Source organism: Babylonia areolata, chromosome 32 (genome assembly GCF_041734735.1).
Source record: "Babylonia areolata isolate BAREFJ2019XMU chromosome 32, ASM4173473v1, whole genome shotgun sequence".
Lineage (NCBI taxonomy): Eukaryota > Metazoa > Mollusca > Gastropoda > Neogastropoda > Buccinidae > Babylonia > Babylonia areolata.
Window position 1 is genome coordinate 20,766,436 of NC_134907.1, and position 13,605 is coordinate 20,780,040.

At 45.5% G+C, this 13,605-nt stretch overlaps 1 protein-coding gene across 1 annotated transcript in view; it reads left to right on the plus strand.

Annotated features, from left to right (window-relative positions):
• The window catches only part of LOC143276696 (cerebellin-4-like), a 15,247-nt gene extending 2,948 nt beyond the window's left edge, over positions 1-12,299 (plus strand). The window contains exons 3-5 of the mRNA XM_076581334.1: positions 9,537-9,868; positions 10,530-10,738; positions 11,509-12,299. Of these exons, the coding sequence (XP_076437449.1) occupies positions 9,538-9,868; positions 10,530-10,738; positions 11,509-11,718 (750 nt within the window). The 5' untranslated portion in view covers position 9,537 and the 3' untranslated portion in view covers positions 11,719-12,299. The remainder of the gene's footprint in view (positions 1-9,536; positions 9,869-10,529; positions 10,739-11,508) is intronic.
• The last annotated feature ends 1,306 nt before the right edge of the window (positions 12,300-13,605 follow it).

A 13,605-nucleotide genomic window follows, 5' to 3' on the forward strand; every position in this document is an offset into this window, starting at 1 on the left:
ATCCAAGTTCGTAACTTTCTGGGGAAAGTAGTAAAAGGAAATAAATCGAAGTTAATATTATAAAATAAAATAAATTATATTGCTAAAGAATATAGACTTGAGCAATATCTGAACCACACAAGGAAAAGCTGAACATGGAATAACATTGTGCAAACTTCGCGTTAGGTTGGTCAGTGCACATGACGGGCGCACCAGCCGAGTGGCTAAAACGTTGGACTTTCACTCTGAGGGTCCCGGGTTTGAATCTCGGCAACGGCGTCTGGCGGGTAAAGGTTGGAGATTTTTCCGATCTACCAGGTCAACAGATGTGCAGATCTGCTAGTGCCTAAATCCCCATCGTGTATATGCAAGCAGAAGATCAAATATACACGTTCAAACACGTCAGCTTTCAGTGGGTTATGGAAACAAGAACATACCCGGCATGCACCTCCCGGGGAAAACGGAGTATGGCTGCCTACATGGCGGGGTTAAAAACGGCCATATACGTAAAAGCCCACTAGTGCGTACGACTGAACGCAGCCCACGAAAGAAGAAGGCTAGTGCAAATTAATGATCTCCAAAAAGAGAAAGGCGGAGAGGCCTTAGTGTACAGGCAATGAAAGATTATGCAAAGCATGTAGTGCATTAGAAGTCAGTATCATCTTCTCGACAAACGTGTTAGACATGATCATTCAAGTCAAGTTTTGTTGAACTATATTAAGTCTGAGTTAACAAGCTGTGCAAATTAACGATCTTCAAAAAGATAGAGGCGCTGAAATCTATACAGCCAATGAAAAATGTGCAAGATTATGCAAAGCCTGAGACAGCAGTGCATTAGAGGGCGAGTATCATTTTATACAGCCAATGAAAAATGTGCAAGATTATGCAAAGCCTGCAGACATCAGTGCATTAGAAGGTGAGTATCATTTTCTCGACAAACGTGTTAGACATAATCATTTAAGTGAAGTTTTGTCAAACGATATCACATCTGATTTAACAAACTGTGCAAATCAGTGATGATCCCCAGAAAGAGAGAGAGGGAGAGAGGCCTATACAACCAATGAAAAATGTGCAAGATTGTACAAAACCTGTAGTGTAGTACCATCAGAAGGTGAGTATCAGTTTCTCGATAAATGTGTGTGCTAGACACTCTCATTCATGTGAAGCTGCGTCAAACGAAATCAAGATTGAACACACTTCGATGACACAGATACAATCCTCCATATGAGCAGATACCACCCTGTGCAACGCTGACTGCCACATTTCATATCTAATAATAACAATAATGATACTACTACTACTACTACTATTTATATAGCGCTGAATCTTGTGCAGACGAAGAAAAATCAAAGCGCTTTCACTGGACACCAGTCATTCACACGCATGCGCATGTGAATGTTGCAAAGCACTGACGCGTCACGCGATAATTCACACATCAAACTCTGGTTGGTTTTGCGCGTTGTGGCTGTTGCTGTAAACCTTTATTCGCAGTTTGTATTATGATTTAAATACTTTAAAATATGATTTTGATTCATACACAGACACATACTGAGGGAGAGAGAGAGAGAGCGGGAGAAAGAGGGAGACAGAGAGGGAGGGATGGAGGGGGAGAGATAGAGAGAGAGAGAGAGATTAAAGAAAAAGAAAAAACAACAACCCAGAAGTTTATTTTTGAACCAGAAAGCCTGTTTCTTTCACTTTCTACCTTTTATTATTATTATTATTATTATTATTATTATTATTACTATATTCAATTTCTTTAACCCTGAACATGTTTTTTGTTAGAATCAGTGCTCTGTGCCCCTCCCACCCACCACCCGACCCCCCACGCTCCCCCTCCCAACCCCGACCCCCCACTCCACCCACCTTCCAGACATTAAAGCTGGGGCCTAAACAACACCGTGGTATGGCCCGGTTTTACTGCTGTCACCGAGTTTGAGGTTTGATTCCCACCAGGCCGCTTGAATAACGATCTTCGATGCCTGTTAATTTGTGATCTGTTTTGGAGAGAGTCATCACGCCGTCCCTACGTTGTCATTGCTCGGAAAACAATGCCTGGCTCCTGTGTTAATCTCCGTCCCCTCCTGTTATGGCCTTTTGTTCTTCGTCTCATGTTGTTGTTGTTGTTGTTTTAATCCTTCCTGTTAACGTTGTTGTTGCTGTTGTTGTTCTCCTTCTCCTTGTTGTTGTTGTTGTTTTAATCCTTCCTGTTAACGTTGTTGTTGCTGTTGTCGTTCTCCTTCTCCTTGTTGTTGTTGTTGTTTTAATCCTTCCTGTTAACGTTGTTGTTGTTGTTGTCGTTCTCCTTCTCCTTGTTGTTGTTGTTGTTTTAATCCTTCCTGTTAACGTTGTTGTTGCTGTTGTTGTTCTCCTTCTCCTTCTTGTTGTTGTTTTAATCCTTCCTGTTAACGTTGTTGTTGTTGTTGTCGTTCTCCTTCTCCTTGTTGTTGTTGTTGTTTTAATCCTTCCTGTTAACGTTGTTGTTGCTGTTGTCGTTCTCCTTCTCCTTGTTGTTGTTGTTGTTGTTTTAATCCTTCCTGCTAACGTTGTTGTTGCTGTTGTCGTTCTCCTTCTCCTTGTTGTTGTTGTTTTAATCCTTCCTGTTAACGTTGTTGTTGCTGTTGTTGTTCTCCTTCTCCTTGTTGTTGTTGTTGTTTTAATCCTTCCTGTTAACGTTGTTGTTGTTGTTGGTGTTGTTCTCCTCCTCCTTCTTGTTGTTGTTCTCCTCCTTGTTGTTGTTGTTGTTCTCCTCCTCCTCCTTGTTGTTGCTGTTCTCCTCCTTCTCCTTGTTGGTGTTGCTGTTGTTGTTTTAATCCTTCCTGTTAACGTTGTTGTTGTTGTTGGTGTTGTTCTCCTCCTTCTCCTTGTTGTTGTTGTTGTTCTCCTCCTTCTCCTTGTTGTTGTTGTTCTCCTTCTTCTTGTTGGTGTTGTTCTCCTCTTTCTCCTTGTTGTTGTTGTTCTCCTCGTTGTTGTTGTTTTTGTTCTCCTCCTTGTTGGTACTGTTCTCCTCCTTGTTCTCCTTCCTTCTCCTTGTTGTTGCTGTTGTTGTTCTCCTTCTCCTTGTTATTCTCCTCCTTCTCCTCCTTGTTGTTGTTTTCCTCCTCCTCCTATCCTGCTAGTGCCCGATCCTCCCGTGTGTATATATATATATATATACGCACTCAGAAGATCAAATACGCACGTTAAATATCCCACAAACCCTGTCAGCGTTCGGTGGGTTATGGAAACGATAACGTACCCAGCATGCATCCCGTTCCTCCCCCCGTTACCCACTCCGAAGACGGAGTATGACTGCCTATATGGCTGGGCGGGGGTAAAAACGGTCATACAGGTACAAGCCCACTCGTGCACACGAGCGAACGTTGGGGTCGCAACCCACAAACGAATGAGAAGAAGAAGAAGAAGAAGAAGAAGAAGAAGAAGAAGAAGAAGAAACTGACGTAAGCATTGGGGTGCCTCTGTGAACCTCTCTCTGTCTCTGCGTGACTGTCTCCATCTCTCTCTCTCTCTTTTACTATATCTCACTATATCTCTCTCTGTGTCTCCATTCCCTCCCCCCCAACCTCTCTCTCCATCTTTCTCCCCCCCCAACCCCTCTCACCCATCTTTCTTAGATTCGGTCTCTATCTACACCGCCCCCCCCCCCCCCCCCCGTCCCACCCCATCCCCATTTCAGTCTCTGTTTTCTCTCTCTGTGTGTCTCTTCCCATTCTCTCCGTCTCTGTGTCACTGTCTCTCCTCGCGCGATATTTGTTCCCTTTAGTTTTGCCCTGTCTCATTTCTATTCTGTAATTATTCTTGTCTCTTTTTTTTTTCGTTGTAAACAGACTGACATCAGCATTTCCGGGATTTCTTTTCAACTGTTCGACAGACCGATTTTCCATCCACGGGGTTTAAGTTTCAGGGGGGGTGGAGCTCTGTCAGGCCATCACCGCATGGATTTGTTCTCATCTTCATGCAGCACCCATCCATTATGTCTTGCACACAAAGCGCACAATACCTGCCTGGCCTTCTGCAACAGCCTACCCTCGTAATCTGACCCCCTGGGTAAAAATAAGCATAGGCACACGCACATACGCGCGTACACACGCAAACACAGATGCAGACACTGTGAATAGAAACGCAAACACACACATACATAAGCCTATATTTACTAAGAAAGAGACACACGCACCCGCAGGCACGTATACTAGTACTCATTCACACACACACACACACACTCCCTCACACACACACACACACACACACACACAGACCACACCACATATACGCGCGAATGAGCACGCGCGCACTCCCGCGCGCACATACATACACATGCACACAAACACACACATACATTTTGCATTAATAGACACACACAAATACACACACACGCGCGCGCGCGCGCACACGCACGCACGCGCGCGCGCACACACACACTCTAAATATAGATATTAGGTGAACAGATGGCATAAATCTGAGGATGACCAAATAGGATTCCATGAACAGAAGAGACACACCAATTTTGAGAATGTCCGAAAAGAAATTCCATGAACAAATGAGATAAATTTGAGGATGACCGAATACGAATTCCATGAACAGATGAGAAAAATGTGAAGATGACCTAAGTGAATGGAAATTCCATGAAGAGATGAGATTTTCATTTTTATTTTTTATAGAATTACCAAATAGGAATTCCATGATGAGATAAATTTGAGGATCGCATTAGGAATGCCATGAACAGACAAAACAAAGTTGGGCACGACAGAATAACAATTCTACGAACAAACTGAATTGAACTGAACTGAACTGAATTAAAGAATCCCATGAAGAGATGAAACAAATTTGGGTTTGGGTATGGCCGAGTGAACAGATGACACAAATCTGGGCATGACGGAATAGACAGATGGAATAAATTTGGGCATGACAGAATGAACAGATGAAACAAATAAATCTGGGCATGACAGAATAGACAGATGGAATAAATTTGGGCATGACAGAGTGAACAGATGAAACAAATAAATCTGGGCATGACAGAATAGACAGATGAATGAAATAAATCTGGGCATGACAGAATAGAAATTCTATGAACGGGTGAAAATGATTCGAGGATAACCGAAGGGGAATCCACTCGCACAACAGCACCAACCACCTCCAGCCCTCACCTACCTCCCCCCCGCCCCCTTAATCCCCCCTCCCCCCCCCACACACCCTCTTTCTCCCTCTCTCTCACCCCTCGCCCCTCTCCACCCAATAAAAACATGGTCATGCGCACAAAAACACAGTCCTATCCCCACAGTTTCCAATCGCCGGATGGGCCTTTTGACCACCGAGCACTACTACAGGTGTAGGAAGACAATTCCGTTGTCCACAGATCATCCACTTTTCCTTCCTCCTCACGTGCACCTTGCGATAATTCTCATCTGCAAAGCTAAAACGCAAGAGGAAAAAAAATCTTTTTTTTTCATAACCAAAATATTTTTCTAAACAACGGAAGGTTTTACTTCCAGCTCTGGGGCAGAAGTTACAACACTTGATCCAGGTATCTAACCCTGAACCTGAGACCGGAAACCACGCCCAGAGGATGAAGATTTGTCACAGTTTGAAGGTCCAGGGGGTAAAGACGTGTAGGGAGAGGGGGTCATTCTAGTCAGTTTACACCATATTCCACTTGCAGCTGCAATTGAATTCTGCCATGCGGATTCACGAGCTGTGATTTTCGGAAACATCTGACCATATAATTTTCTCTCTCTCTCTCTCTTTCTCTCCGCCGCTATCAGGTTATCAAAAACGTCAGTTCCTTACCATTTATTAACGATTTGAAAATGAAACAAAGCGGAAAAAAAGAGGAAGAAGAAAAAAGAAAAAGGCAAGACAGAACTGGACGCACAAAGGCGGTCAGTCTTGCTCACTAAAACAAACTACCTCAAAAGCTGATTCGTCCACAATGAAAACGCTCCAGTGAAAATGGCGGACGTCCAAATTTCCGCCTGCCGGAAGTGCATGGAGTGACAGGAAGCTATTTTTTTTTCCAAGGGAGGTAAACGCCGGTATGATAACTGGTGATGAAACGATTGCTGTGTGCGTGCTGTGGTCCGTTTTGCTGGGCTGTTTGTCAAGTGAAGGAGGAACCGAAGTTCGAGACTGTCTGTAGAGAGGGGATTTGCTTTTTTGTTTTTTCGGTAATGATAACTTCACGTGTATGTAATTTCTAAATAAACAAATATAATCATGTGTGTGTGTGTGTGTGTGTGTGTGTGTGTGTGTGTGAATCAGAATCATATTGTCATAAAAACCGTGAATGAAAGGTTTATAGACAAAACAATAAAGGAAAAAAAGAAGATTCAAACCAAATGTATGGTGTTCTAATTAATACTTGACGTGTTCTTTGAAACATTGATACATGGATTTTGCTAGTCGAGGTTGTACAGGGTCGTAAACACACCATGGACTGAATGTATCAGTATCATCAAAATTTGTAAATTCAGACTTTACGTCGGTCAACAAAACTCGTAAATGTTCATATCTAATACATTTGTCGACAAAATGATAATAATTTCCTAATATACCGCAGGTTTTGCATGCTCTTGCACGTTTTTTTTTCTTCTGTACCTGTGTATCTGCCTCTTTCTATGCGGATATCATGTGCGCACATGCGAAGTCTGCACACTGTGCTCAGTTTTTCTGGAGTAGATGAGATACGGTTTCAAGTCTGTATTTTTTTTTTAGAAACATCATTGCAGAATGTTAACTTAGATAATTTATTTTCGTTTTTTTCTGCTTTCTCAAGAAGCATATGTACTGACACTCAAGTTTATTTAAGAGCAAACATTTTAATCTGTTGACATTCAGTGCACCAATGTAGGAGCGTGTTGGCCGTGTCTTTTAGCGGTAAAAAAAAAAAAAAAAAAAAAAGAGAGAAAAAGGGGGAAAAAAAGTCACAAAGTTTCCAACGGTAAATAACGTCGTTACCAAAGTTGATGTTCCAGTTCGAAGGGAAAACCATCGAACACGGATAAACCTTTTTTAGACCGCTCTCTACGACTGTCATTAATTAGAACATGGAGAGAGAGAGTGGGGAAGAGAGAAAATTGAGGGAGAGAGGGGGAAGGGGGCAGGAAAGGAAAGAGGAGAGAGGGAGGGAGGGGGGGGGGGTTCAGGAAAGGAAAGAGAGAGAGGGAGGGAGGGAGGGGGGGGTGTTCAGGAAAGGAAAGAGAGAGAGGGAGGGAAGACAGAGACAGAGAAGAGTATTGCAAAGGGAGAAAAAGATGTCAGAGAAAGAGAGAGAGAGAGAGAGAGAGAGAGGGAGAGAGAGAGTGATAGGGAAAGAGGGCGGGGTTCAGGAAAGGAAAGAGAGAGGGAGAGGTGAGGGAGAAGGCAGAGAGAGAGAGAGAGAGAGAGAGAGAGAGAGAGAGAGAGAGAGAGGAAATTAACGAGATAAACAACTTATTATTCCCATTAATTAAGACCCATTAATTTTGAAAATGACCGATCAATTTTTTTTATATTTTTTAAATTTTTTATGGGGAACCGGCCAGATGACCTATAGTGTGCTGAACAAAGCTCAAAATAAAAACCACCCTCTTGTCAGCGATATCAGTTTGCAAGATGCACTGCAAGGGATGTTTTCCTTCTTCTCTTTCTCCTCCTTACGTAAGTCTGACCATGATTTCGATCTTCTATAGCTTTCGTCCGAGTGTTTGGGAACACCTTTTTCATGTTTTTCTTCCTCTTTTGCCCCTTCTTCTCCCTCTCTTGCACCCTTCTTCTTCTTTTGCCCCTTTCTTCTTCCTCTTTTGTCCCCTTCTTCTTCCTCTTTTTTGCCCCCCCCTTCTTCTTCTTTTGCCCCCTCTTCTTTTTCCTCTTTTGCCCCCTTCTTCTTCCTCTTTTGCCCCCTTCTTCTTCTTCTTCCTCCTCTTTTGCCCCCTTCTTCTTCTTCTTCCTCCTCTTTTGCCCCTTCTTCTTCTTCCTCTTTTGCCCCCTTCTTCTTCTTCTTTTGCCCCCTTCTTCTTCTTCCTCTTTTGCCCCCTTCTTCTTCTTCCTCTTTTGCCCCATTCTTCCTCCTCTTTTGCCCCCTTCTTCTTCTTCTTTTGCCCCCTTCTTCTTCTTCCTCCTCCTCTTTTGCCCCCTTCTTCTTCTTCTGCCCCCTTCTTTTTCTTCCTCTTTTGCCCCCTTCTTCTTCCTCTTTTGCCCCCTTCTTCTTCCTCCTCTTTTGCACCCTTCTTCTTCCTCTTTTGCCCCTTCTTCTTCCTCTTTTGCACCCTTCTTCTTCTTCCTCTTTTGCCCCTTCTTCTTCTTCTGCCCCCTTCTTCTTCTTCCTCTTTTGCCCCCCTTCTTCCTCTTTTGCCCCCTTCTTCCTCTTTTGCCCCCTTCTTCTTCCTCTTTTGCCCCCTTCATCCTCTTTTGTCCCCTTCTTCCTCTTTTGCCCCCTTCTTCTTCCTCTCTTCCTCTTTTGCCCCCTTCTTCTTCCTCTTTTGCCCCCTTCTTCTTCCTCTTTTGCCCCTTCTTCTTCTTCTTCTTCCTCTTTTGCCCCTTCTTCTTCCTCTTTTGCCCCCTTCTTCCTTTTTTGCCCCCTTCATCCTGCCCCCTTCTTCTTCCTCTGCCGATTCAGCTAGCACACAGGTAGATAAAAGGTGCATTGTAACAGGTACGTTGTTACTTCCCTCGCTCCTCCTCTCTCACTGCGTCAGTACCTCTTCCTATTTGTCCTTTTTCCTCCTCCTCTTCCTCCTCCCACCCCCTTGCTTCCTTCCTCTTCTCTCTCTCTCTTTTACGCGAACGAAAGCTATCACAGATAATATACGACTGCATACGCATGTTGGAGTCTTTTTCAAGCAAACAAAAATAGCAGGCTGTACCCAATTAAATTAAAAAAAAAAAAAGAATAAAAAAGAAGACAAAAAAAAAAAAAAAAAAAAAAAAAAAAAAAGCTCCTGTGGGGAAACAAACACAACAACAAAACATTACCAACAAAAACAGTTTCTCCTCCTCATGCATGTTCTGCCAAGAAGAGTGTGTCCGGGGAACCATTTATAAGGGGGAAGCATTCGGAAGTCTGCGGCATGATGCTGTTATATAATTATTGGTTGGACTGGCTGAAGGAATGGGCGGGCGAGCCTGCGCAAGCGGCCCTGTGTAAATTGTCAGCCAGGGCAAAAAATATCCATTAGCCCAACTGGTTTTAAATGAAACCATAATGTCAATTTGCAAAGTGGAGGTTTAAAAAAAAAAAAAAAAAAAAAAAAATCCGCGCTCTCTTGTTGTGTACTGCTCAACTTCAAGCGCACAGTCCCGCTCACACACACACATACACAGACAAGCAGACGCATGAATGTACGAGCGCGCGCGCACACACACACACACACACAATCTCACTCGTGCGCGTGCAGAGACACACACACGCAAATAAATATACACACGTGCACGAGCATACACACACACACACACTATACACACGCACACACCACACACACTATATAACTCTCATTTAAGTCTGTCAACTCTCCCTCTCTCCTTCCACCAACACCCCCCAAACCCCCACCAACACTCCTCTCCCATCCATCACTTCTCCCTTCCAGAATGCGAACCACCCCCATCCTCATCCTCATCCTCTTCGCCTGCTACGTCACCCTCACGTGCACCAAACGAGACGCGCCGCGCAGGGACCGCAACCGGAACCGGAACAAGAACCGGAACCGGAAAGTGAAAGGCGTGGCGCGCCACCTGTCGCCGGTGGACGGCATGGCGGAAGCGGAAGCGGAAGAGGGCTGCCACCTGGAGGTGACGTGTCGGAACCCTAACCCTGCAGGGGTTCCCCTGATCCTGCCTGTGCAGGGTCCAAGAGGACCTCCCGGAAAGACGGGACAGCCCGGGCAGGATGGCGCTCCTGGTCTGCCTGGACCTACGGGTGGTGAGCTGGGTAGGGCGCTTCAGTTGGGGTGGGCGTGGTGGATGTGGATGGGTAGGGGGTGTGGTGATGGTGTGTGTGGTAGGTGGAGGTGTGTGTGGGCGGGACGGAGACGGGGGAGGCAGGGGGGGAGTTGGGTTGGGGGAGTGTATGTTTGTGTGTGTGTGTTTGGGGGAAGGGGGATGGATGGGAGTGTGTGTGCGTGTGCGCGGGCGTGAGGTGTGTGTGTGTGTGTGCGTGCGTGCGAGCGCGCGCGCGCATGTATGTGTACGTGTGTCTGTTATGTTTCTGTAGTGTATGTGTGTGTGTGTGAGTGCGCGCCGGTTGGCTCGCGTCTGGTGGTGATGTCAGTGTGTGCGTGCGCGCGTGCGTGTGTATGTGTGGACGTTGGTGCGTGCTTGCGCGTGCGCATGTGTGTGTTTGTGTGCGTCTGTCTATGATGTTTTTGTAACGTAGCGCGCGCGCATGTGTGTGTGTGTGTGTTAGAAATTAAAAAAAATATATATATATATATAACCCTCCGGGACCAAAACATCCCTTGGCAAATTAATAGTTTGTCCGTCACTGAACATAACAATCAGCTCGGCACTCGTAAAGAACAGTACTGTTGTCGCTTTTGTCTGTCGGCGCTGCTGCTGATGTTATCATCACTGTTCACCTTCAGGACCCCAGAAAGCGGAGACCCGCGCATTATCCTTCTTTGTGGGTCTTCAAGCCAACCAGGGGCCCGTGTCTCACAACACAGATCTCATCTTTGACAACGTCGTCACCAACGTAGGTCAAGCTTTCCAGGCGGAAACCGGACGCTTCACGGCACCTTACAACGGCACCTTCCAGTTTACGGTTGTCGTGGCCGCTCAAGGGAGGCAACGGGTACGTTGCTTGGGTTTTGCGAGAAAGCAGGTGGGGGGGGGGGGGGGGGGGGGGGGGGGGTATTTCCCTCCCTTTAAATTGTTTTCCCTGGTGTGACTTTCTGGGGCTTCCAGGAAGTTGGGAGTGGGCTGTTTAATGGTTGGTTCGATCGGTTGGTTAATCAATTAATTATATATTTGTTTAAGCACACACATTGCCTTGCTCTTGTGCACACACATGCACACATTCGTATGCACTCATGCACATCATGAATGCGCGCGCGCACGTACGCAATCATACATTGGCATGCATTCATGAAAAACGCCTGTACACACACACACACACACACACACACACACACACACACACACACACACACACTGGCATGTACTCATGTAAAACGCCTGCACACACACACACACACACACACACACACACACACACACACTGGCATGCACTCATGAAAAACGCTTGCACACACACACACACACACACACACACACAAACAGAGAGAGAGAGAGAGAGAGAGAGAGAGAGAGAGAGACAGAGACAGAGACAGAGAGACAGAGAGAGACAGAGAGATAGAGAGAGACATAGACAGAGACAGAGACACAGACACAGAGACAGACATAGAGGATCAAAACCAATTTCCATTCTCATTCCGATTCCCACAAACAATCGGGTAAGAACCACTAACAACACCAGCCCCAGAGCTGACACTGACAAGTGACAACAGACAACCGGCAACGACTCTCTGACCCCTTGCACGGGGGGCCCTGTGCGGGTTGCAGGCGGCAGTGAACCTGGTGACCAACGCACGGCTGGTGCTGACCATCTGGGCGGAGAGCATCCCGTACTGGGCCTCAGCCACCAACTCGGCCATCCTGAGTCTGGCAGCCGGGGACGAGGTGTGGCTCGTTCTGCTGGCCCGCGCCTCCTATATCCACGGCTATATGTACACCACCTTCTCTGGAGCCGCCCTCTTCGCTGACTGGGAGTGACAGGAAATGCTCCCGCGGCCAGGCTGCAGCGGGGGGAGGGGGCAGGGGGGGAGGGGAAGAGCGGAAATGGTCTGCTGTTATGGGAATGAACAGAAATGCTCTACCGGGCTGCAGCGAGGAATGAGAGGAAATGCTCTGCTGCAGTGGGAATGAACGAAAATGCTCTGCCGGCTGCTGCGGGAATGAACGGAAATGCTCTTCAATGTGAATAAACAGAAATGCTCTCTTGCTGTGGGAATGAACGGAAGTGGGAATACAAAGGAAATGGGAGTGAAATGAAATACTGTGCTGCACTGAGAATAAACGGAGATACTCTGCTACACAGTGGGAATGAACAGAAATGCTCCTCGGTGTGAGAGACCGAAAATGCTCTGCCAGCTGAAGTGGGAAAGAACAGAAATGCTCCTCAGTGAGAATGAACGGAAATGCTCTGCTGCAGCGGGAACTGCATGAAGAAACTTCACGTAGATCATAAGGATCACCCGCATATAGCCACATCCTTATGATTCATTGCACGAAGAAACTCCATATGGACTACAGGATCACCCCTGTCTCACACCATCCCCATGTTTTATTTTATGAAGAAACATCACGATTACAGACTATAGGATCACCGCTGTCTCGCCCATTCCGTGTTTTTTTTGTTTGTTTGTTTGTTTTTAGCACGAAGAAACTTCATGTGGACTATATGGATCATTCTATCTCGCCCAAACCCTACGTTTTATTGCACAAAGAAACATCATGATTATAGACTATAGGATCACCCCTATCTCGACCAATCCCTACGCTTTATTACTCAAAGAATGAAACATCACGATTATAGACTACAGAATCACCCCTATCTCACCCCATAAACATCACAGTTATAGACTACAGAATCACCCCTATCTCACCCCCATCCCTTTGATTGTATGAAAAAAAACTTCATGATTATAGACAAAAGGATCACCCCTGTCTCGCCCAATCCCTGTGCATTATTGCATGAAGAAACTTCATGACTACAGACTATATGATCACCCCATCTCTGTTTTACTGCATGAAGAAAAGTCATACGCACTATACAGTTCACCCATATCTCACCCCAAACCCCTAGCTCATTTTGGAAAGAATCTTTCTACAGACTATAGGGACCATCCTTATGTAACCCCAAACCTATATTCTAATCTGTGAAGAAACTTTCATATTGGTTATAGGGATCAACCCTATCTCACCCCCCAGCTCTACGTATCATTGCATGAACAAACTTGGCATGGACTATAGGAATTACCCCTATCTCACCCCATACCACTATGTATCATTTCATGAACAAACTTGGCATGGACTATAGGAATTACCCCTATCTCACCCCATACCACTATGTATCATTTCATGAACAAACTTGGCATGAACTATAGGAATTACTCCTATCTCACCCCCAGCCCTATGTATCATTTCATGAACAAACTTGGCACGGACTATAGGGATCAACCCTATCTCACCCCATAGCACTATGTATCATTGCCTGAACAAACTTGGCATGGACTATAGGGATTATCCCTATCTCACCCCATAGCACTATGTATCATTTCATGAACAAACTTGGCATGGACTATAGGAATTACCCCTATCTCACCCCATACCACTATGCATCATTGCATGAACAAACTTGGCATGGGCTATAGGGATCAACCCTATCTCACCCCATACCACTATGTATCATTGCATGAACAAACTTGGCATGGGCTATAGGGATTACCCCTATCTCACCCATAGCACTATGTATCATTTCATGAACAAACTTGGCATGGACTATAGGGATTATCCCTATCTCACCCCGATAGCACTATGTATCATTTCATGAACTAACTTGGCATGGACTATAGGAATTATCCCTATCTCACCTCATAG